Source organism: Callithrix jacchus, chromosome 4 (assembly GCF_049354715.1).
Source record: "Callithrix jacchus isolate 240 chromosome 4, calJac240_pri, whole genome shotgun sequence".
Taxonomy (NCBI): domain Eukaryota; kingdom Metazoa; phylum Chordata; class Mammalia; order Primates; family Cebidae; genus Callithrix; species Callithrix jacchus.
In genome coordinates this window covers 2,475,259-2,501,422 of record NC_133505.1, presented here as the reverse complement: position 1 = coordinate 2,501,422, position 26,164 = coordinate 2,475,259, and the positions used below count along the sequence as shown (strand labels likewise).

Genomic DNA, 26,164 nt, shown 5'->3' with positions numbered 1-26,164 from the left:
GACAAATATGTCTCCCACTTCAGAGGCAGAACAGTTGTTCTTTCTCTTTCTCTAAGCTCTATCAGGAGCTCTACTCTGCAATTTCCGTTATATAATCACAAGGTTTTACTCTGTATTTTCCACTGGGAAACTCCAAATGAAAATTTTCTGTCCTTGAGGCTTTCTTAAGTCAGGCTTAATATAAAACGTCATTTTGCCATCCAGTTTGTTAATAACGTTTTATTTGGATTATTGGAATTTCTTTCTGAAGAAGGAAGGCAGGGAGTGGAAAGGGCCAGTGAATAAATGAAACAGCAAGTGGATGAACGAATGAAGAAACTTGTTTGAAGAAAATCTCATAGTCGTTTAAGCCTTATTATGGTCTGAAATCTCCACAAAATTCATCTGTTGAATCGTAACCCCCAGTACCTCAGAATGTGACTCTATTTCAAGGTAAGGTCCTGAGAGAGGTAATTACATTAAAATGAGGTCATTAGGGCGTGCCCTTATGCAATGTGACTGATGTCATTACAAAAAGAAGAGGTTAAGAGACACACGAAGGCAGAAACACCAAGAAGAACGCCGCTGCGAGTCAAGGAGCGAGGCCTTGAAGACGCTCCCTCTGATGACGCTGTGATCTCAGATTTCTAGCCTCCAGAATTGTGAGAAAATAAATGTCTGCTGTTTCAGCCACGCAGTCTGTGGCACTATATTATGACCGTCCTAATAAACGAATACAATCCCCAATGCAATCCAGGAAGTAGTTTCTGAAAATAATACGTTACTGTTGGAAAAAGCAGTTCATTCATTTTGTTTTCTATTCTCTTCCCGTCCCAGGGAAAGCAGAAGTCTGCCTTTGTCAGGTGTGTATTCAGCAAACATTCCCACTTCCTTGTGGTTGACATTCTGTATTGGAGGAACTGGAAGCTAAATCAGTCAAGGAGAGGGAGTGTTAGTCTTATGAAAGTCAATGTCAAGAGATAAAACATGTCCCCTTTCCCTAAAACAGCTTATTTTTTTCTGAACATTCATTTGTAACTTAATGTTTATTGATTTATGAAAGTCTTGGATTTTTTTTTCAGTGGCACATGGATATCCAAGAGAAGGTCAGGGAAAATCTCAAAAGAATATGTAAACATTGTCCATAAGTGTGTGTGTGTGTGTTTAGACAAAAGGCTTTATTAGATGATCTAATGAGTTCATGTGCCATACAATTTTTAAGAACTACTATTCTAAATCACACTGGATATTGTTCATTTTTATACATAAGATTATCTGTCACTTGAGACTTTGACTTAAGTAACTGAGAAATATTGGATTTAAATCTTAGGTTGATTATTCATCAGCTATAACATTTGGGCAAGTTATTTTCTTTCTTTCTGATACGTCATTTTTTAATCTGTAAAATGTGCATAATATTTACTTCAGTGAGTATTCTAGAAATTAAAGGTATGTGAGAAAATACATAAAGTGCAACTTAGTAAATGTTCCATAAATTGCAACCATTTTTCATCCATGTAGAATTTAAGTAAGATTACTTGGAGTTTGAGAACCAGAAGAATATATATATTTAATGTTGCGAATTAAAAGTTTTACAGTTTTATTTTAGAGATTTTTTAATCCGTAATTGAACTTGAACCCCCTAGTCTAGCTAGATTCCAATAAACTGATAGATCATCAGAAACGAATAGTCTTTGAGGGTGCAGGTGGAATGAGGAGCGATTGGAGAGATTGAAGCTCTTTGCAGTGAATTTAACATTGTGATTAAGGACTATAGACTACAAAATTGTGATAAATGGACAAAAACAGATAGCACTTTTTGAAAGGGGAAAGAGGGGGAAAAAACACCCCAAGGCCCCGCTGGGATTCGAACCCAGGATCTCCTGTTTACGAGACAGGCGCTTTAGCCAACTAAGCCACAGAGCCAGCTGTGCAGCCCCTGTGGCTTCTTTTATGACCGAATTATCCTTAATCAGGCCAAGTTGTGTTGCCAATTAGAGTTACTGTGTATTCGAATACATGGACTTTATGGTAAAAGCAGACTGCTGAAAGAACTTACAGAAATTAGACTCCCTTCGAGTCCAACAGAAAGCACCCAAACTCACACAATCACTTGGAAAATGTGCTTAGAACAATGTCAGCGCGTCCCAGAGGCAAATGAAGCCGTGACACAGGAGCGTGGAGAGGAACTGCGATCCCCGCGGAGAGCGGCGTCTGTCTGCAGAGGTGGCCGGGGCAGTTTCCACGTCCTCGGGCACTGGGTGATTTCCAGTGTAAAAGTGGAGTGAGAAGCTTTTCTAGCAGACAGACCGTTCAGAACTGTCACCATATTAATGGCTTTTCTGGCCGTTAGAGATCGCACAGGGACGCGCAGAAAAGCAAAAAGTCTGAACGCGTTTAGAGCCTCGGAACAGCCGCCAGATCTCACTGCTCCGGAGAAGCCGGAGGCGGCCTGGGCGGAGCTCACCGCATGGTTTTTTTTGTTTGTTTGTTTGTTTTTGTTTTTGTTTTTTGTTTTTTGAGACGGAGTTTCGCTCTTCTTACCCAGGCTGGAGTGCAATGGCGTGATCTCGGCTCACCGCAACCTCCGCCTCCTGGGCTCAGGCAATTCTCCTGCCTCAGCCTCCCGAGTAGCTGGGATTACAGGCACGCGCCACTGTGCCCAGCTAATTTTTTGTATTTTTAGTAGAGACGGGGTTTCACCATGTTGACCAGGATGGTCTCGATCTCTTGACCTCGTTATCCACCCGCCTCGGCCTCCCAAAGTGCTGGGATTACAGGCGTGAGCCACCGCTGGGTTTTGTGTTTCAAATCCACAGAGCCTTTGCCTGCTTGAGGCCGTGTTCCCACGGCCCCCGGGGAGGGGCTGAAACTCAGATGGGAAGCAGATGGGGAGGGTCATTCCTCATTCCGCCTTCCTCATTTCGGTCCTTCAAGTTTCAATGAGATGTTTGCTAACATCTTCCTTATGGGTATTCATAAACTTTTAAGTTTAGAGGTAAATATGCGGGCATGTTACATAAGTGAACGTGCCACGGGAATTGGTGCTGATTATTTCATCGCCCAGGTATTAAGCCTAGCACCCATTCATTATTTCTCCCCATCCCCCTCCTCCTCCCAGCTACCACCCTCTGATAGGCCCCGGTGCGTGTTGTTCTCCCCTGTGTCTATGTGTTCTCATAATTTAGGTGGCACTTATACCTGAGAACATGCTGTATTTTAGGTTTTCTGTTCCTGCATTAGTTTCTTAAGGATAAAGGCCTCCAAGTCCATTCATGTCCATGCAAAGGTCATGATCTCATTCTTTTTGTGGCTGTGTAGTATTTCATGGCGTCTGTGTACCACATTTTCTTTATCCAGTCTATTATTGATAGGCATTTAGATTGGTTCCATGTCTTCGCGATCATAAATAGTGCTGCAGTAACCACACATTTGCTGGTGTCTTTACAATACAGTGATTTGTATTCCTTTGGGTGTGTACTCGGTAATGAGATCCTGAGTTGAATGGTATTTTTGCCTTTAGGTCTTTGAGGAATCGCTGCAGTGCCTTCCACATGGTTGAACTAATTTATGCTCCCACCAACAGTCTGTAAGCATTTCTTTTTCTCCTCAATCTCACCAGCACCTATCATTTTTTGACTTTTTAATAGAAGCCTTTCTGACAGGTGTGAGATGGTATCACACTGTGGTTTTGATTTGCATTTCTCTAATCATCATGATGTTGAGGTTTTTTACGTATGATTATCGGCCATATATGTCTTCTTTTGAGAAGTGTTTGCTCACATTCTTTGCCTACTTTTTAATAGGGATTTTTTTTCTTATAAACTTGTTTAAGCTCCTTATAGATGTTGGATATTAGACCCTTGTCAGATGCATAGTTTGTAACAGTTTTTCTTTTTTCTGCAGATTGTATGTTTGATGCTGTTTTGTTTTGTTTTGTTTTGCTGTGCAGAAGCATGTTACTTTAATTTGATACCATTTGTAATTTTTTCTTTGGTTACAATTGCTTTTGGCGTCTTTGTCATACATTTTTGCCTGTGCCTATGTCCTGAATAACATTGCCTAGGTGGTCTTCCAGGGTTTTTACAGTTTGGGATTTTATACTTAAGTCTTAATTTATCTTGAGTTAATTTTTGTATATGGCGTAAGGAAGGTGTCTAGTTTCAATATTCTGCATATGGGTATCCAGTTATCCCAGCCCCATTTGTTGACTAGGTGATCTTCTCCTCATTGCTTGTTTTTGTCCAGTCTGTTGAAGATCAGACGTTTGTAGGTGTGCAGTCTTATTTCCGGGTTTTCTATTCTGTCCCCTTGGTCTGACATGCCCTTCGGCCACTATAGCTCTGTGTTACAGTTTGAGGTCAGGTAGCGTAATGGCTGGAGCTTTGTTCTGTGTTCGTGGGATTGCCTTGCCTATTGGGGATTTACTTTAGTTCCACATGTACTTTTCTAGTTCTGTGAAGAAAGTTGATGGTGCTTTAATGGGAAAAACATTGAATCTGGAAGTTACTTTGGGCAGTATGGGCATTTTCATGATATGGATGATTCCTATCCATGAGAATGGCATGCTTTTATATTTGTCTGTGTATTTTTTTCTTATTTCTTGGCTGGTGTCAAAGGTTGCTTTATCCTGTTCAGGTGAGAAGTCATAAAAATACACTTACTTTCATAATGTATTTATTGAGAAATCTGTATTATCTTTGTGTGAGCAAAATCCTTTTGTGATTTGAAGGTAATTTTTGAAAACTTTTCTAATTCTGTATCCATTGTCGGCATCATTTAGCAAAATATTTAATTTTACTTTAGGTTCTGGGACACATGTGCAGAATGTGCAGGTTAGTTACACAGGTATGCATGTGCCATGGTGGTTGACTGCACCTATCAACCTGTCATCTAGGTTTTAAACCCCTCATGCATTAGGTATTTGTCCTAGATCTCTTCTTCCCCTTCCCCCCCCTACCCTCTGACAGGCCCCAGTGTGTGGTGTTCCCCTCCCTGTGTCCATGTGTTCTCATTGTTCAGCTCCCACTTATGAGTGAGAATATGCAGTGTTTGGTTTTCTGTTCCTGTGTTAGTTTAATGAGAATGATGGTTTCCAGCTTCATCCATGTCCCTGCAAAGGACATGAACTCATTCTTTTTTATGGCTGCATAGTATTCCATGGTGTGTATGTGTCACATTTTCTTTGTCTTGTCTATCATTGGTGGGCATTTAGGTTGGTTTTAACTTGTTGCTATTGTGAACAGGGCTGCAATAAACATACATGTGTATGTGTCTTTATACTGGAATGATTTATAATCCTGTGGGCATATACCCAGTCATGGGATTGCTGGGTCAAATGGTTTTTCTGGTTCTAGGTCCTTGAGAAATCACCACACTGTCTTCCACAATGGTTGAACTAATTTACACTCCCACCAACAGTGTTAAAGTGTTCCTATTTGTCCACATCCTCGTCAGAATCTGTTGTTTCCAGACATTTTAATGACTGCAATTCTAAGTGGTGTGAGATGGTATCTCATCGTCGTTCTGATTTGCATTTCTAATGACCAGTGATGATGAACTTTCCTTTGTATGTTTCTTGGCCACATACATGTCTTCTTTTGAGAAGTATCTGTTCATATCCTTTGGCCACTATTTGACGGGGTTGTTTTTTTCTGTATGTTCATTAAAATCTGTATTTTGATAAAAATACGCCTGAATTTGTTCTGAGAATTTCAAAATAGGCATGAGTTTTGTCTGAGAATTTATCTTTCTAACAAAGTACAGATACTATAGCACACAGTAGATACAAGGTCTCTCTCTTTGGCTCCCAAGGTAGAAATGGTAAGTATTAAACAAGGTTACAGTGATGATGAGCAAACATCGTGTGCACGAACCAAGCTGTCTACCTCTGTGCTATTCCTCCCCCCAATCCTGCAAGGCAAGTAAATTCTCCACACTTTTTAGATTAAGACACGATGAGTAAAGATTTCACTCAAAAACAGATTTTAAAACTTGCTAAGGTAGTTGGTCAAGTAGACATGTGACAGAGACAATGCCCCTCCCGCTGTCTCACATTCGTTTTCATCAGAAAGAAATCAGCGTGATCCCACAGCCCATGCTTTCTTGACCCTAGCTTTAAATAATTGGGTGTACTTCCTCCTCTGCACTCTACATGTTAGTATCACTAAGTGTCTTTTCTGCTCAGGAGATGATCTTTAAGCTGATACCTGATTTTGGCAATAAACTCCCTCCTCAAGCTTCTAATTTTTTCCTCTGCTCCCCAGTTTCCCTTCATTCTGGCTACAGTTACTGGGTAGGCTCAGTAGCCAGGACAACTTTTAAGTAATAAAAGAAGGAACTGACATTGTAGAAATCCAAGCTAAATGTAAGAAAATACTTCCTGCCTCCAGAAAACCCTTCCTAATATAGCCTGGTGTTATTCATCTGGAGTCAACTCTGTGTGTACAAAATGCTGATGCATTGCTCTTTCCTCCCTGTCCTATTCTCTGCCACTCTTGTCCCCCACAGCACGAGGATTCCTCTTGTGACACTTCCCTAGCACAGTGAGTCATTTCGTGATTGGTAATGGGCAATCCTCTCCTCTCACAATGTAAGCCTGGGAGGACAGGCAGCTTGCTTACTTATCTTTGAAATCTAAGTGCTCAGTACAGTACTGGATGCAAAACTGGTGCGTAGTGAGTTTTCGAACAAATGAATGCTATTAAACTCAATGCAGAAAATTTCTAATTGTGAAATATAATGCAGTTCTCATATTTGAATGTGATTACAGACTTTAATGAAGCAACTATGTTTGTGCTCCTGTTCTAGACACTGCGGAACATCCGAAGTGTGTATGAGTGTGTGTGCATCCTTAGAGAGAAAAAGCTTGTAATCTTACAACTGATACTATTCACTAATTGGCATACAAGATAAAAGATAGAAGTGCCATTGGAGAAATGTAAAGGTAGCTGGAGAGAATAAGACTACTTTTTTTAAAGCAAACTCTTGAAATCATGATGTTTTATTCACTCTATAACAGGAACTCAAAAAATGACCAGGAAGAAAATGAAGTGTGCACTGTGCGCAGTTTAGTCACTGAAAGATTCACTCACCCTTTCACGTGACTTTGTTTTTGGAGCATTTGTCCTGTGCCAAGCTTTGTGCTAGATAAATTGCCATGAAAGTCTATGCCGTGTCTCTCCATTTGCCCCTCCTAATTCACTTTCCCCCACTCCACAGGAGGCTGAGCTGTGTGGGTCACACTCTTGGGCCGTTTTACCCCATTTCCCATGTGGTTCACAGCAAGGAGCCCCTCCTAGAGGAGGAGGAAGGTCAGATATTCCTTCTCCAGGCTCCCTCTGGACAAGGTCTTCTCAGCCTGGCTCTGTCCTTTGACTCTAAGCCTGTCAATGTCTTTCCCAGAAAACTCTCTTTGTCCAGGTTCCAGTAACTTCTTCCTCCCCTCATGCTTTATGGACAAGGGCTGTTAGCAGCTCCACTTTGCCTTGCAGTTTTCCTAGACCCCACCAAAACCCTCATAAAAAGTCTCTTCTCAAACCGTCCTAAAATTCCTCAAATTTTAGTTTCCGTCTGTTCACTATTTATGCTGTGATACAAGAAAACTCTTTTTAGTTTTGCCAGGTTTTCTTCCATGGCAACTCCTTCATTTGGGTCGAAGATTAACATGTTGGAATAAGCATTAAGATTAACATGTTGGAAAAGATTAACATGTTGGAATAAGCACTAAGATTAACATGTTGGAAAAGATTAACATGTTGGAATAAGCATTAAGATTAACATGTGGGAAAAAGATTAACATGTTAGAATAAGCATTAAGATTAACATGTTGGAAAAGATTAACATGTTGGAATAAGCAAAGATTAACATGTTGGAAAAAGATTAACATGTTGGAATAAGCAAAGATTAACATGTTGGAAAAGATTAACATGTTGGAATAAGCACTAAGATTAACATGTTGGAAAAGATTAACATGTTGGAATAAGCAAAGATTAACATGTTGGAAAAAGATTAACATGTTGGAATAAGCAAAGATTAACATGTTGGAAAAACATGTTGGAATAAGCAAAAAGTTTAACATGTTGGAATAACATGTTGGAATAAGCATTAAAATTAACATGTGGGAAAAAAATTAACATGTTGGAATAAGCATTAAGATTAACATGTTGGAATAAGCATTAAGATTAACATGTTGGAAAAAGTTTAACATGTTGGAATAAGCATTAAGATTAACATGTGGGAAAAAAATTAACATGTTGGAATAAGCATTAAGATTAACATGTTGGAAAAAGTTTAACATATTGGAATAACATGTTGGAATAAGCATTAAGATTAACATGTGGGAAAAAGATTAACATGTTGAAATAAGCATTAAGATTAACATGTTGGAAAAAGTTTAACATGTTGGAATAACATGTTGGAATAAGCAAAAAGTTTAACATGTTGGAATAACATGTTGGAATAAGCATTAAGATTAACATGTGGGAAAAAAATTAACATGTTGGAATAAGCATTAAGATTAACATGTTGGAATAAGCATTAAGATTAACATGTTGGAAAAAGTTTAACATGTTGGAATAAGCATTAAGATTAACATGTTGGAATAAGCATTAAGGTTAACATGTTGGAATAAGCATTAAGATTAACATGTTGGAAAAAGATTAACATGTTGGAATAAGCAAAGATTAACATGTTGGAATAAGCAAAGATTAACATGTGGGAAAAAGATTAACATATTGGAATAAGCAAAGATTAACATGTTGGAATAAGCATTAAGATTAACATGTTGGAATAAGCATTAAGATTAACATGTTGGAAAAGATTAACATGTTGGAATAAGCAAAGATTAACATGTTGGAAAAAGATTAACATGTTGGAATAAGCATTAAGATTAACATGTTGGAAAAGATTAAAATGTTGGAATAAGCAAAGATTAACATGTTGGAAAAGATTAACATGTTGGAATAAGCACTAAGATTAACATGTTGGAAAATATTAACATGTTGGAATAAGCAAAGATTAACATGTTGGAAAAAGATTAACATGTTGGAATAAGCATTAAGATTAACATGTTGGAAAAAGTTTAACATGGAATAACATGTTGGAATAAGCATTAAAATTAACATGTGGGGAAAAAATTAACATGTTGGAATAAGCATTAAGATTAACATGTTGGAATAAGCATTAAGATTAACATGTGGGGAAAAAATTAACCTGTTGGAATAAGCATTAAGATTAACATGTTGGAATAAGCATTAAGATTAACATGTTGGAAAAAGTTTAACATGCTGGAATAACATGTTGGAATAAGCATTAAGATTAACATGTGGGAAAAAAATTAACATGTTGGAATAAGCATTAAGATTAACATGTTGGAATAAGCATTAAGGTTAACATGTTGGAATAAGCATTAAGATTAATATATTGGAAAAAAATTAACATGTTGGAATAAGCATTAAGATTAACATGTTGGAAAAGATTAACATGTTGGAATAAGCATTAAGATTAACATGTTGGAATAAGCAAAGATTAACATGTTGGAATAAGCATTAAGATTAACGTTGGAAAATGATTAACATGTTGGAATAAGCAAAGATTAACATGTTGGGATACTCATTTCAAGCATCAGAATAATGCTCTTTGGTGTGAGGGAAAACATCAAATTGTGATGACTCCTTTGTCCAGAATGAACAAAAGAGCTTTCCACAGGAATATTTCCATTATAGCCGGGGCAGGACATCAAAAACCTAAGTCCTACTTTCTCATAATATGGTTTATTTTGCCAGCATTTTATCTTTTCCAGAAATCTGAAATCAGCTTAAGACAACTGGGAATCACCTGTAAAGTCGTGTGTAAAATTTAAGCGTCTCACAGCATACCATAAGCGCATGTTTATTGCACATCATGACATGGGGAAATTATCATTTTTAATGTACTGGTAGATGAAAATACACATACTTATTGCTCAGAATAGGCATGTTTCTAGTGTTTCTTCATTCATTTTTTGTCATGAATACTTGAAAGATTACATTTTTTTATAGCACTACATATTTTCAACCAACAGCTGTGTGTGTGATGTGTTTCTTTATTTCTCAGTTTGGTGAGAGCCAGATCTCATTCCAGGTTATGTCAAATGTCAGTGGTTAAAATCCCTGTTTCCTGACTTCAGCTGTTCTGTTACTTGACTCTCAAAGACTAAGACTGATTTAAATAATTATGAAAGTAATATATATATATTCAAAACAAACAAAAACAGCTGACATTTGTTCATACATAGAGTTCTAAGTAGTAACCACTCACGCTGCAGTTTACTCCCGTTTAAAGCACCTTCGTGTACTGTCTCACTTAAGCCTCAGAACAACCCTCTAACGTCAGAGAGGGCTGGGTACGGTGGCTCAGGTCTTTAATCCTAATGCTTTGCAAGGCCAAGGTGGGTGGATCGCTTCAGGTCAGGAGTTCATGACCAGCCTGGCCAACATGCTGAAACCCTGTCTCTACTATAAATACCTGGGCATGGTGGTGCATGCCTGTAATCCCAGCTACTCGGGAGGCCGAGGCTGGAGAATCACTTGAACTTGAGAGTCAGACGTCGCAGTGAGCTGAGCATGCCATTGCACTCCAGCCTGGAGGACAAGAGTGAAACTCCATCTCAAAAAAATAAATACAAATAAAAATAAAGTCAGACAGAGATACTCAGATTACTGGTCTAATATTCCCAAGGGCTCTGCGGTGCCCTTTTGTGACAGTCATCTCACCCGAGAACAATGAATATTACAGAAGTTATTTAAGCCAGAGTGCATCATGGGTAACAGACTGAAGGGACAGAAGACAGGAGCAGACAGACAAGTTCCAGGCTCCAGTAAAAATCCAGGTGAGACACGCGTGGGCTTGGATGGTGGAATAGTGACAAAGAGATACGGGCAGACTCAACCTGTAGCTCAGCAGGAACACAGGCAAGTGTTAGTGAAATAAACCTTCAGTTAATAAAAGTTACGATGTAAAATTTCTTCTACAGGATTCCATACTTCTGTGTGATGAAAGTGTGGTTGACTTTTTTCTCTGCCCGCTCATTTCTTTATATACTTTCAAATTACCCCAAAATGTCTAGGTGTTTATTTTTGAATTATAATTTTTATTTAAAATATAAAAAATACACTTTCTTATGCAAAGTAAATTAGTTTGATCAGCAAGGTGCAATTTATTCAGAGTGGGAGATTTTCAAGTCTTTTAAGGGCTTGGATTTAAATCTGAACTGGAATAAACAGTCCAATTAAACTTTGTCTTCAGAATTTAAAGAATCTCATAATTGCTCTGTGTGCAACATAATTGCCTGGAGTGACCCCCACGTGTTATATGTACACACATATAGACATTACATATGTACATTCAACTTATACAACTTATTTTAATGAAAACATTGACTACAGTGATTGTATAATGCACTGATTAAAATTAAGTGCTGAGTTAGTGATAAAGCAGGTATGTTGAAAATTGTGTAATACCTTTGTATTATGGGTAGATGTGATACTCTTAATATTTTTGTTACTGCTGTTTGTTTTGTTTTAGTTGTGGTTAGAAAGTAAAACATTAGAATCAGTTGTTGGGGAATCTTATGGAAATGCTGACATGTCAGAAGAATACTCTAAAAATCACTGAGTCAAGAAAGCAAAATGTAATACAATTTTTCTCTGGACCCACTGAGCCATCACGCCTGATTTTGTTCACTGAGAGCAGGTTTGGTGACCAATGGGGTCAGTGGCATTAATTGGAAACTGCAGACTCCTGCCTCACCACCTGCGAGTGTCCTTTGCAGCTGATTTCTAAGAGAAGATGGATGTTTTCTCCTTCAGTTATCCTTTGGCACTAGAAGTTAAGCTTTGTTATTACGTGCTTAATCTATCCTAGAAACAGAACTATAAACTACATTAAATGGCATAACAATAGTAAACCTAAATCTTTAAAGGTTGGAAGCCAGCCTCGTGTAAACCTCTGGTGTAAAACTCTCTATTTATAGAGGGAAGGCAAGAAATGAGAAAATAGGTGAACGGAGAGTCATGCAGGCATGGCCCAAGCATGTGCTCTACTTCTGCCTGGCTCTAAGACCTGGGATAAGTCTCTCATCCTCTCTAAGCCTCGATTTTGTCATCTGTGAAAATGGGAAGCATGATAATTCATACCGTGTGGAGTTACTGGGAGAAGTACAAGTGGAAATACCTGTGAAACACTTTGCACTTTGAAATCTCAATACATGTTCGTTCTTACGGCGTCATCATTATCATTAGATGTACTCTGTCTCAGAGGTGACTCTTTGGTCTACAAAACACTAAGAGAGACCCACTCAGGAGGCTGCTCCCTAAGCAAGTAGGCCAATAATCACGTGTTCCCCTGTGAGTTCTACCCCCATCTTCCTAGGAGGCTCTCAGAGCCACTGAGACATCTGTGACACCTGAATGATTCACGCCTGTCATATCCAGGAACCCCCTTCTCCATACCCTCCATGGTTGTCAAATAATCATATATTTATTGAACCTGCGTTGTGCACAAAGCACTGTCCTGGGTATGCGACACCAGGGAGAGATTCTGTGCCCCAAGGAGCTTACGATGAAGACACAACAGCTGTGTGAAGAGAAAAAGGAATTATCCAAGGTAGTTCATGCCAGATGCCGAGTGGATCTAAAGATGAAGAGCAGAGAGATGACTGTGGTGGGAGAGTTGGGAACCTTCAGGGAAGACATGGTTCAAAGGGGGTTTTCAACAAGATGTGGGGTTCAAGTAAAGAAAGGAGAAGAGCAGGCCTGTCAGAAAGACACAGAGATCAAGTCGACAAGGAGACCAATCAGAGTGGAGTGGTGAGGTATCTCAAATACAGTCCTGGAACAGCAGCCAATCAGAGTGGAGTGGTGAGGTCTCTCAAATACAGTCCTGGAACAGCAGCCAATCAGAGTGGAGTAGTGAGGTGCTCTCAAATATAGTCCCGGAACAGCAGCCAATCAGAGTGAAGTAGTGAGGTGCTCTCAAATATAGTCCCAGAACAGCAGCCAATCAGAGTGGAGTAGTGAGGTGCTCTCAAATATAGTCCCGGAACAGCAGCCAATCAGAGTGAAGTAGTGAGGTGCTCTCAAATATAGTCCCAGAACAGCAGCCAATCAGAGTGGAGTAGTGAGGTGCTCTCAAATATAGTCCCGGAACAGCAGCCAATCAGAGTGGAGTAGTGAGGTGCTCTCAAATATAGTCCCAGAACAGCAGCCAATCAGAGTGGAGTAGTGAGGTCTCTCAAATACAGTCCCAGAACAGCAGCCTCATGATTACCTGGAGCATCAGTCAGATCAGGCTGTCATAAAAATACAAAGACTGAGTGGCTTAAACACAGAAATTTATTTTCTCAGTTCTGAAGGCTGGGGAAGATCCTAAGTTCTCTGGTGTTTTATAACGACACTAACCTCATCAGGCCAGGGCCCCACCCTATTACTTCATTTAACCTTAGTTATTTCCTTAGAGGCCCCATCTCTAAATACAGCCACACCGGCGGTTAGGACGTGGACATGTGAATTTAAGGGAGATACCAACATTCTATCTGTAGCACATGGAAACTTTTCAGAAATGTTAAATCTTGGGCTTTACTATGAAACTACTGAGTCAGAAACTCTAGGATTTGGGCTCAAATATCTCTTTCAATCAGGCTTTTCGGTGTGTCTGAGTTTGAAAACCAGTAAGAGTCAATAGGGAAAGTGGAAGGAGGGGAGATGAAGGAAGTAGATTGTCATCAGAACTTGGAGAACTTTGAGGTCCAGAATGCAAAGGCTGCTCTTAGTCAGTGGGACACCTAGAAGGAGAGGAGGTAAATCATTTATTTTGCCATCTGTTTGTGGGAGGAAGGGGAGGAAAGAAAGGAGGAGAGAAGAAAAAAAGGAAGGAATTGAGAGAAAGGGAAGAAAGGAGAAGGAGAGGGAGGGAATGAGAAAGGGACAGAGGAAGGCCTTTTGGAAAACAGTTTCACAGTTCAGGGGTTTACACTCTAAATACAGTAACAGCAGGAATGGAGAAAACGAATGAACACGATATATATTATGAAAACCTACAGCTCATTCCAGGGTCAAGCCAGCAAAGGAGAAAGGGAAATTAGGGTAAGTTGTAGATCTGTGCAACCTCCCACTGACAAAAACGTGGACGCTCAGATGGGAGCTGATGTGAGGCACACATTCAGTTTTTTTTTTTTGAGACCGAGTTTCGCTCTTGTTTCCCAGGCTGAAGTGCAATGGCGCAATCTCGGCTCACCGCAACCCTCGCCTCCTGGGTTCAGGCAATTCTCCTGCCTCAGCCTCCCGAGTAGCTGGGACTACAGGCACGCACCACCATGCCCAGCTAATTTTTTGTATTTTTAGTAGAGATGGGGTTTCACCATGTTGACCAGGATGGACTCAATCTCTCGACCTCGTGATCCACCCGCCTCGGCCTCCCAAAGTGCTGGGATTACAGGCGTGAGCCACCGCGCCCGGCCACATTCAGTTTTACTTATTTGTGCTGCTGTTAGCAGGAGGACATCTGAGTGACTGTGTTTACTAAGACAGAGAGATAGTTAAGAGAACAGTCAGTTCTGAAACTGCATTCAGAGGTGATTACTGAATCCCGTGGATCCTCTGCAAGTTCTGAGGAAGGGCTCACAGTGAGAGAGGATAAATGAAGTCACAGAGAAAGCCACTGTTTCAAGGAAAGCAAAGACTCAGAATGAGGGTGAGGATGAGGGCAGGGTAAGTATCAATGACATTTAAAAACGTTTGCTAGTTAGCACCTCGAAAGGCCTCTCAGTCTGAGGTCTACAGAAGGGATGTGTTTGCAACTCATTGTGAGTCCTCTGGGTGAATCACTGTGCCTGTGAACAGGGCCAACTGGCCGAAACTGTGAATTGTGATGACCACCACTATTGTTAGCCCGACCCCTTGTTAAACAGGATAGTGGTTTTCAGTACCAGCTAAAAGAATTTTAAAATGTTGACCATTTATATTTCTTAAGTAATGTGCTACCACTTATACTCATTTATATTACATTAATATACCATTTATATTACATATACCATTCAGTAAAATAGTCAACATTCATATTACTCACGCAATGTGCTATAGAAATCCTACAGGGGTTTCTGTAACAGTAAGCTGATGGCTCTCTAGTGCATCCAGAATCACTGTAGGGCTTGTTGGACCACAGATTGCTGGTTTCCACTCAGAGTTTCTTATTCAGTAGGTCTGCGTGGGGTCTGAGAATCTGCATTTATAATAAGTTCTCTGCCGCTTCAGGAACCACAGTATGAAAGCCATGGTTAAGCCTCACGCCGCGGCGTTCCTATAACGAGCGCCACCTGTAGCTGATTCAGGGTCACTTGTTGGCTGCAAACCAACCACAGGCAACTCCTCTAGCAATAGAAACCTCTAGATTAAAGAAACACTCCAAAGTCACAATAGAAAAATATACAGTCAATGAAATATGTTTTTTTCCACGTGAGAACGTGAGTTGTACAGCCTCAAAAGGATATTTTCACGTAGACTGCACTGAAATAACAAGGTAACCTGACACTGAAACTTAAAACAGCCTTTATGAACAGACACACCCTGACACCGCAGGTAAAGGGCTACATATTCCCTGGATGCTTTTCACATTTTAGCTTTCACTTAAAGACACTGTCATTTTACTTATACCAGGAGAACCTAGAAACTTGATTCCTGCTTACTGGTGCAAACCGAAGGGGTTATTTCCAAATGCTTTCAGTTCAGTTTTTGCTCATGTGTAATATAAATTATTTAAAAGCCAGGTTTGGGGAAACTGTCATAAATGTGTTTAATAGTTGCTGCCCCAGCATCCATTTTCAGGCCTGACCAAACTTGTCTGAAGCCCAGTCTCAGTGTGTCACCTCTGGTCTGGGTAACACTCCCCCTCCCTGAGTGGGTGTGATGTGGCCCATTTGTTCTTCATTCCACTGAGCCAGAACCCACACATCACACAGCTGCTGACTATGATAAAACCTAATGGTCAACACCGGAGTCCTGTAAATAAGCCCAGCTCCCGTGTTCTCTTAAATCAGCGAAGCCACACCCTCACGGGAAAGCCCGAGAACAAAGCTCCAGGCCCTTCCTCTGCTCTCTGGCTGGTCTTGGTCTCCAGACTGCCCCTCAGGCTGCAGACGCTCCCCAAACTTCTCCGGGATATGTAAGTTAGAGATTTCTTCTGTTCCTGCGTTTCAGTTCTGCCTTGTGCCTTACTTTACTGACACCCCAGAGCCTACCTTTCCCCCTGGCCAGGGCTCTCCTGGAGACGAGCTGGTTTCTGGCCTCCTTTAAAGAGAGACCTCAAGACCAAATTAGAGAGAAACCTAACGAAATAAATCACAGCAGAAAGCTTGGTGATTTACTTACAATATGTATTTATAATGTAAAATGTGTTTATGATAGGTTTAGAACACACCAGCCCTAGCTCTAAATTGCACTGCTGTCTTGTAGGATGCAGTTATTCCTCATTTCATTTTCCACTGAAGTCATTGTATTCCCTCAGTTTATAAACACCTCAAATTCTTCAGCTGAAAAGACAAGGTAACTTGATAGGGCACCCCCTCAGGAAGCATAACCCCCAATGCAGAGCACATTAAATGTGCAAACCTGTGAGCACCTTGTCCTATGTTATTAAAGAAAGAAAATGCTGTTGAAAGGCAGGAAAGTCCTTATGAAGAAGTTTAAAGCAGTAGAAGAATAGACAGATGAACTGGAAATGGAAAAAGTCAGTTTTCCTTTCCTTTTAGGAGTAAGCCACTATGGAAACTAGCTGGTAAATGTCGCAGTCCCTTTAGGTGGCAAGGTTAGTGAATACTAAGAAAACACTATGGTACAAATGTTTATTGTGCAAAGCACGCCTGTAATATTTCATCTGGTCTCAGAGACCCTATAAGAAACATAAGACCTTTTCAGATGAGATTGGGCTTCAGAGTGAAATTCGGAGACTGGTAAGACTCACGTAGAGAGAAAGGGGTGGAACTGAATTCAAATCCAAATTCTTCCACCTGTAAGCACAGGGCATTTTCCACTAATCAGCCCACTAACCAGAGAAACCTGATTTATCCAAACATTTAAAATGACGCCATGGCCGTTTGAGTGAAACCAATTTTGGCTTATACTTTTGATTCCTCATTACCAGCCTGCCATTGGTTATCTGATATGGGCAGCAGACTTCAGACATAATGAAGTCTAACAGAACCTCTCATTGTTTGTGCAGATACAGTAGTAACAGAGGTGGTGATATAGTTTGGATGTTTGGCCCCTCCAAGTGTCATATTGAAATGTGGCCCCCAGTGCTGGAGGTGGGGACTGCTGGGAGAGAGGTGTTTGGCTCATGGGGCAGATCCTTCATGAATGGCTTGGTGCCTCCTGACGGTAATGGCTGAATTCTTGCTCTCCTCACTCACTGAGATCTGGTTGTTAAAGTGTGGTACTGCCCCCGTCTCTCTCTTGCTTCCTCTCTCACCATGTTAGGTGCCAGCTCCCCTTTGCCTTCTGCCATGATTGCAAGCTCCCTGAGGTTTCACAAGAAGCAGATGCTGGTGCCATGCTTCCCGGGCAGTCTGTACAACCATGAGTCTAATCACCCTCATTTCCCTGTAAATTACGCAGCCTCAGGTATCCCTTTATTACAGCAATGCAAATTGGACTAATACAGATAGGGAGATATAAATATTAATTTAAAAGATGTTTATATGTTGCCTAATATTCTCACTGAGACTGGGAGGTGTTAGATACACATAATTGAAAACAAAATCTCCCAACCAAGAAAACTTCATCACAAATGTAGGAGAGAAAGAAATATTATTATTCTTTAATTTCTGGGGTACATGTGCAGAAAGTACAGGTTTGTTCTGTAGGTATACATGTGTCATGGTGCTTTGCTGCATCTGATCCTCCATCACCTACACTAGGTATTTCTGCTGTTACCCCTTCCCAATCCCCCCACCCCCTGGCTATTCCTTCCCTAGCCCTCCCCTATCACTCACAGGCCCCAGAGTGTGATGTCCCCCTCCCTATGTCCATGTGTTCTCATTGTTCATTGTCCACTTATTTTTTAGAAAAGTTTATTATATTTTAAGTTCTGGGGTACATGTGCACATTGTGCAGGTTTGTTAAATAGGTATACACATGCCATGGTGGTGGGTACTGCATCCACTGGCCCGTCATCTACATTGGATATTTCTCCCAATGTTATCCCTCCCCAATTTGCTCCCCCACTGCTATTCCTCCCCCCCCCAGCCCCTCACTCCCCAGGCCCCAGTGTGTGATGTTTCCCCACCTGTGTCTGTGTTTTCTTATTATTTAATACCCCCTTATGAGTGAGAACATGCAATGTTGGGTTTTCTGTTCTTGTGTCAGTTTGCTGAGAATGATGGTTTTCACCTTCATCCATGTTCCAGTAAAGGACATGAAGTCCCTCTTTATGGCTACATAGTATTCCATGGTGTATATGTCACATATTTTCCTTGTCTATGATGGGCATTTGGGTTAGTTCAAAATCTTTGCTATTGTAAACAGTGCCACAATAAACATACATGTATGTGTATCTTTATAATTGAATGTTTTATAATCCTTTGGGTATATACCCAGTAATGGGATTCCTGGGTCAAACAATATTTCTATTTCTAGATCCCTGAAGAATCACCACACTGTCTTCCACAATGGTTGAACTAATTTACACTCTCAACAGCAGTGTAAAAGCATTCCTACTTCCCCATGTCATCTCCAGCATCTGTCTCCAGATTTTTTAATGATCGCCATTCTAACTGGCGTGAGATGGTATCTCAAAGAGGTTTGGATACACATTTCTCTAATGACCAGTGATGATGAGCTTTTTTTTGTATGTTTGTTGGCTGCATAAATGTCGTCTTTTGAAAAATGTTGATCTCTGTCACCCACTTTTTGATGGGGTTGTTTTTTTCTTGTAAATTTAAGTTCTTTGTAGATTCTGGATATTGGCCCTTTGTCAGATGGGTAGATTGCAAAAAATTTTTTCCATTCTGTTGGTTGCCAGTTCACTCTAATGATAGTTTCTTTTCCTGTGCAGAAGTTTGTTTTTTTTTTTTAAGTGAAAGAAAGTTTATTTTTGAATAATACACATATCATTCATTTCATTTAATTTTCATAGTGCATAACTATGTATAGACGTACACAGGGAAAAATAAACATTAGAAATACCTAACCATGGAAGTGTAAAAGTGAAGACATTTGATATATCCATGGATAGGCTTAGAAGTATTACAACACAGGGTCCATTAGAAAAGAATAAAAACCATGCCAAAAAAAAAAAAAAAAAAAAAACCATGGCAGGTAAGTGCAATCAGTATAAATCGTAGTTTCCTGGGTACAAAAACTGCATATTCTTTGGATTAAAAACAAACAGGTGGCTTGGTTTTTATGTCCAACCCAGAAATCACCTATAGAAGTAAAAAGTGTATAGGCCAGGCACAGTGGCTCCCACACCTGTAATCCCAGCACTTTGGGAGGCCGAGGTGAGCAGATTATCTGAAGTCAGGAGTTCAAGACCAGCCTGGCCAACATGGTGAAACCCTATCTCTACTAGAAATACAAAAATTAGCTGGCGTGGTGGCGTGCGCCTATAATCCCAGCTACTGGGGAGACCGAGGCAGGAAAATTGGTCCAAATAAAAAAGTAGAAGTAAGGAGTGTGGGTGCTGTTATACCACATGTGATACTAAAATATTCAAGGCCACAGATGGAAGTCACCAACTTACAAAGAGAATACTGAGAGGTAGTAGGATACATAAAAAGACAGAAATGCAATAAAGGAAATGCCACCTCTGTCTAAATCAGAAAAGAGTAAATGCATCGCCATTCAAACAGCAGCTCTACATACTACACTGCATTTCTCCTTGTCAAAAGGAATTCATTGTGCATCATTACAAAGGTCAGTGAATAAGATGCGATACATGTAGAGCCTTGGTATTAGGGCAAACTTAGTTTCCTTTTCGTTTTACACGTGAGGGAACAAAGCAGCACAGAACCAGAAATGCTCATCTTCCCATTCACTACGCTAACTTTTCAGTTCGGCACAGGTGGAACAGAGACGTGAAGTTTAATTAGATCCAAGCTTCCAGATAAATGATTTCACATTGGAAAAGCTATGGAAAGAAATTTCATCACTGTTTAACAAATCAAATGCTTAAAGCAAGTTTAAAAGTTGAGACAGAAAAAAAGATTGATTTAAAAATGGCAAAAAAAAATGAAAATCTCTTGGTTTCCTTTAGAGGTTTTTTTTTGTTTTTTTTTTTTTTGCCTTTTACTTTCTTACAAATTGCATTTTACAGTAGAAATGCAGACCACTTTGGAGAGCTACGGCTCCATACTGCTGCATGCCCTCTGTTGGGGTCCGGCACGTCTGCCGGGGGGCTACTGACCTGCGGGAGTCCCCGAGACTGCCAATGCAGATGTCTCGTTCAACCTGAGGGAGAGAGTGCGTGGAAGTGAAAATAGTTAAGCGGAGTCTGGAGGTCTGCGTAACCTATGGCCAAAACACAGCAAATTTATTCTTGTGGGTTACAGCTTTTATACCTTTTTTCTTGTTTACATTTACTTTATCTCAGCAGAAAAGGGGTAAACAGAAAGGAAATAGAAACTCCATAAAAACAGTGATCAGGGGCTTGTGATAACCATTCACAAAGCAGTTTAAGGGGGCTTGTGATAATAGTTTACAAAGCAGTTTGTGTTTTTCAAAGATACACAGTGCAAGCAAACAATGGTGCCCTTAAGGTGGCTTGTTAATCCTGTTTTCCATCAGGAGGTAGAACAAAGGCTTAGCTCCAGGGAAAATATGGGCAGGGGTCTCTTGTCCCTCTTAGGCATCTCAATTGTAGCAAGTTTATCGCTTACACAGAGACTGATGGGGACATGAAAGCAGACAGCACAATGTCCTCATAAACCGCAGACCTTTGCTTTGTATTCTGTTTTTGCCTCAGTGACTCAGCCCATGACCTTTGTCTCAGCTCAACAGCCCTCAAGAGGGGGGAGTGCAGACAGGTCCAGCAGCCAAGATGGGGCGAGTCACGCTAACTGTCTCAAGCCCTTGGCGCGAACACTGCACAGCCCTCCTCCGAAGACATCATCTTCTTACATTCTACTGAACAGAAAACCATCCCTTTTACTGGCATGAACTTCTGCCCAGTGAGGCATGTGCTGCAGCAGGAGCACAGAAAGCACTCTGTGGATGCATGCCAGCTGAAATTGGTATACGTCACCCACTGCACTTCTGGGTCGCTGGCATTGTGGGATCCTTGACACACCGCAGCGTGATTCTTTACATAGCAGGGCTTGCACACGGGCTTGTCCTTGACCATCACGTATAATTCCCCAGCTAAAGCAGCAGAGGTGTGTCAGGTGCCAATTCTGGTTTTCTGCCTGGGTAGACTCACTGCTGAATATCAGCTCATCACAGCCAGCACGTCGGGGTTTCTCACTGAAACAGTAATGTCTGCCACAGTATAGCTTCTCATTCTTCCAGAAATAAATCATGTCAACCAGGAGTTCATGGCAGATGCTGCAGACAAAAGAGGCTGGGTGCCACAGTTTATCACAGCCGGCCCTTTCGGCATAGATGGTGGGTTGCCTGCCTTCATACTCAGTTTGCAACAATAGCAGGAATGTTGAATACTTTTGTGCTCAGCAGATCTGTCCTCCATGGCCCCCGCTGCTGGTGGGGTGCTTCCATCCCCTCCAGGAATGCACATTTGTTTGGGGCCTCAGGCATCCATCTCACAGGGAAGTTTGACATCTCCTACTCCCAGATCCTCACTCTTAAATTACTTCACAAACTGTTCCATCTCCTTCACCTCTCTGGGAGACAATTCATGGCACTTTGAAGGGTCCTGATCATGTGCAGGGAGCTCTTTGCCAGCTGCTGCTTCCGGTACTGTGCCCCCTCTGAGCCTGCCACTGGCTGCTTTTCCTTGGGTAGCATCTGCACGTACTACGTGGCCAATGCCTGACTGTGGACAGGAGGAGCCCACTCATAGGTAACTGTATTGATGGAGACATTCTTCTTGGCAGCAACTGGATTGGTCAATATCATAACATTGCGTTTATACATGGGAATTCCACCTGACTTTAGTTTTGCAATCAGAGTGGTATACTTGGTGTCTTCAAAAAATTTTCCCAGTTTTCGATCCTCTTCATTGCTCAAGAGGACATCATGCTCTTCTTGGCCACACTTGCAGTTACAACATATTTTTCTCCAGAAGTGCAGTTCGAATCCTTCACATTTTTCTTTGCATTTTAAACAAGGGGCTCCAAATCCTTGCTTGTGACCTAAGCCCGTCGTCTTCACTTTGTTTTCCAGGTCCATGTCTGGGCATCTGAGGGGTTCCCTACTCCTCCTGTCTGGGATCTCACGACCGGGCTCAGCTGGCCTTGGGCTCCACTGCAGACCTGGAGAACCTTGCAGAAATTTTTAAGTTTAATTAGGTCCCGTTCATCTATTTTGGCTTTTGTTGCCATCGCTTTTGGTGTTGTAGTCATGAAGTCCTTGCCTATGCTTATGCCCTGAACGGTATTGCCTAGGTTTTCTTCTAGGGTTTTTATGGCATTAGGTCTTATGTTTAAATCTTTAATCCATCTGCAGTTCATTTTTATATAAGGTGTAAGGAAGGGATCCAGTTTCAGCTTTCTGCATATGGCTAGCCAGTTTCCCCAACACCATTTGTTAAATAGGGTATCCTTTCCCCATTGCTTGTTTTTGTCAGGTTTGTCAAAGATCAGACAGTGGTAGCTGTGTGGTGTTACTTTTGAGGCCTCTGCTCTGTCCCATTGGTCTGTATATCTGTTTTGGTACCAGTACCACGCTGTTTTGATTCCTGTAGCCTTATAGTTTGAAGTCAGGTAGTATGATGCCTCCATAATTGTGTGCTTAGGATTGTCTTGGCTATGTTGGTTCTCTTTTGGTTCCCTATAAAGCTTAAGGTGTTTTTTTCCAATTCTGTGAAGAAAGTCATTGGTAGCTTGATGGGGATAGCATTGAATATGTAAATTATTTTGGGCAGTATGGCCATTTTCACAATATGGATTCCTCCTAACCATGAGCATGAAATGTTTTTCTATCTGTTTGTGTCCTCTCTCATTTTCTTGAGTGGTGGCTTTTCGCTCTTTTTGAAGAGGTTCTTCACATCTTTTGTTAGTTGTGTTTCTATGTCTTTTATTCTCTTTGCAGCAGTTGTGAATGGGAGTTCACTCATGATGTGGCTCTGTGTCTATTATTGGTGTATAGGAATGCTTGTGATTTTTGCACATTGATTTTGTATCCTGAGACTTTGCTGAAGTTACTTATCAGCTTGAGATTTTAGGCTGAGACAGTGGGGTCTTTTAAATATAAAATTATGTCATCTGCAAATAGAGACAATTTGACTTCCTCTTTTACTAATTGAATAACCTTATTTCTTTTAGCTTTAAACCAGAGTGAGATGCACGTCTCAAGAAATCAGCTCAGAAATTGCAAAGGCAGAAAAAAAACTCACCTCTTATGTAAATAAGAAGGAGATACAACTTTTAACGTACAGATTCTCAAGGTAAGCAATAACTTGTCCTCAAGGGGACTTAACGGTACCATTTGTCACACACCTTTCATTTAAAATTTTCTTAGTAAAATTGGGGTAACCGTCTCTGTTAGGCTTTATCCACAGAAAAAATAAACTTCTTATGTCTTTATAGAAGTAGGTTGTCTTGCCACTTGGAGAAAGTTACCTGCTGAACTTACCCTCCCAGCCTCCTACTGAACCTGAGAAATGGAGGTGTTACCTTCCTTGATAATTTTCAAAGTGAAATGAGTGTCATTTATGAGGTGAAATGACAGAATTCTCCTCCTACCAGTACAGTTCACAAAATGCATGAACCATTGATACGGCTTGAAGCATCATATGTGCTCAGTTTATGGTGAGAAAACAGTTATCTGCATTTTTTTCCAAGTTTTAAAAAACAACTATCAACTAATTGATATTGTATAACTCACTCAAAATAACTGAAAGACAATCTGGACAAATTTACAAGATTATGTAGTCTGATAATGTCCACAGATTGATGGTAAAGTTACATGTAAGGAGTTTGGGATGAGTCTTCAGGAACTCTGTACTTAACTCTTCTCAATTTATGGCCATTCTGTTGGCAGCATGGATTTTCATCACTGGAGGCAGATGTTACACTGCTCCTCCCCTCAGGCAATCTGGCTTAGAGGAAGGCAAGTGAAGGCCAGATGAGACTGAGCCTCCACCCAACTCCCCATGCCCACCCAACCCTCTGGTTCTCTACCCTGTTCATCGTCTCTACACAAACAGCAAGCATCTGTTTACTTTATTCAGTCAAATAAAGGGTAGACCTCTTCGTGTAAGATACTGACATGTTCAGTAATAAAATACTTGAAGTCAGGTTAGATATGTTTTAATGACTGAGTCACATTTTAAAGAGATGATGATTCATTGTGCATTTGTTAAACCAAGTCTCAGATATGATTAACATGGGCCCTGGACACCAAGCATGGGTGAAGCATGTTAGTCTCAGGAAGACAGGTTTTGTACTGTATTCTGTATTAGGCAGAATCAGAAAGTAGAGAGATTGGAGAGCCCTAGATAAGATGGTAGAGAATGGGTAGGACGCCCTTCTCCTGACAGCAGACTGCTGGGTAACCTCGACTTTGGCCTCACGTAGCTTCGCAATTGGTTCATCAACAGCGGTGGGGCCCAGTGCATTATGTGCTGAAATGCAAAGGAGATGCTGAAACATTTTAAATTTATTTTCTCGAGTAAATTGAACTTTCCCCTAAAATATAGTCACATTATTAATTACTATAAATCTTGACTTTGCCACATATTATGTTTAACATTGAGTAAGTAATTTAACTTTTCTATGTCTTATTCCCTCATGTGTAAAATGAGGTTGACAGTAGTGCCCCTGAGGGTGGTTGGTGAGAAAATTAAATAAATCCCAGCACTTCGGGAGGCCAAGGCGGGTGGGTCACGAGGTCAAGAGATCGAGACCATCCTGGTCAACATGGTGAAACCCCATCTGTACTAAAAATAAAAAATTAGCTGGGCATGGTGGTGCGTGCCTGTAATCCCAGCTACTCAGGAGGCTGAGGCAGGAGAGTTGCCTGAACCCAGGAGGTGGAGGTTGCGGTGAGCCGAGATTGCGCCATTGCACTCCAGCCTGGGTAACAAGAGTGAAACTTTGTCTAAAAAAATAGATAATCCCAAAATTTGTGGAGGCTTTGTTCATAATTTCTTACTCTTGTTTCTTTGTCTTTGTTGGGTTGGGTTAATTCAAGGTCCTTATCTTCAAGCTCTGAATTTCTTTCTTCTACCTGTTCATTTCTATTGCTAAGACTTTCCAGAGCATTTCATGTTTCTAAAAGTATGTATGAAGTTTCCTGAATTTTGGACTTTTTTCCCTTAAGGTATCTATTTTCTTTAATATTTCTCTGTTCACTTCTAGTATCACTTTTTGGATATTTTTCCACAGGGCTTTGTCTTTCTCTGGTCCCTCCCTGAGTAGCTTAACTAACCCCCTCAATTCTTTTTCAGGTGAATCAGGGATGTCTTCTTGGTTTGAATCCATTGCTGGTGAACTAGTGTGATTTTTGTAGTGTGTTGACAAGCCTTGTTTTGCTATATTACCAGGATTGGTTTTCTGGTTTTTTTCTCACTGGGCTAGGCTGTGTTAGAGGTAAGGTCTAGGGCAGAAGGCTGTTCTGATTCTTTGCCCCATGGGGTGTTCCCGTGGTGTAGTATTCTCCCCGTTTTCCTGTGGATGTGGCTTCCTGTGAGCTGACTAGTGATTGTTGTCTCTTCTGGGTCTAGCCACCCAGTGAGTCTACCTGGTTCTGGGCTGAAACTGGGAATTGTTTGCGCAGAGTCCTGTGATGTGAACCATCTATGGGTCTCTCAGCTGTGGATACCAGTGCCTGTTCTGGCGGAGGTGGTATAGGGTGCAATGGACCCCTGGAGGTTCTTAACTTTGTTGATTTAGAGATCTATTTTTGTGCTGATTGGCCTCCTGCCAGGAGGTGGCGCACTCCAGAAAGCATCAGCTGTAGTAGTGTGGAGAGAAACCGCTGGTGGGCGGGGCCTTAGAACTCCCAAGATTATATGCCCTTTGTCTATCCCTACCAAG

The 26,164-nt window shown here is 40.9% G+C and overlaps 1 protein-coding gene, 1 non-coding gene and 1 pseudogene across 2 annotated transcripts in view; 1 reads left to right on the top strand and 2 right to left on the bottom strand.

The window, feature by feature from the left end:
- The window catches only part of LOC144581983 (uncharacterized), a 168,907-nt gene that overhangs the window by 37,640 nt on the left and 105,103 nt on the right, over positions 1-26,164 (top strand). The window contains exon 2 of the mRNA XM_078368059.1: positions 23,450-23,571. Coding sequence (XP_078224185.1) covers positions 23,450-23,455 — 6 coding nt within the window. The 3' untranslated portion in view covers positions 23,456-23,571. The remainder of the gene's footprint in view (positions 1-23,449; positions 23,572-26,164) is intronic.
- Positions 1,832-1,905, bottom strand: TRNAT-CGU (transfer RNA threonine (anticodon CGU)). Its single transcript has one exon. It is a non-coding gene; the product is annotated as a tRNA-Thr (tRNA).
- Positions 20,547-22,355, bottom strand: LOC100400535 (testin pseudogene; annotated as a pseudogene).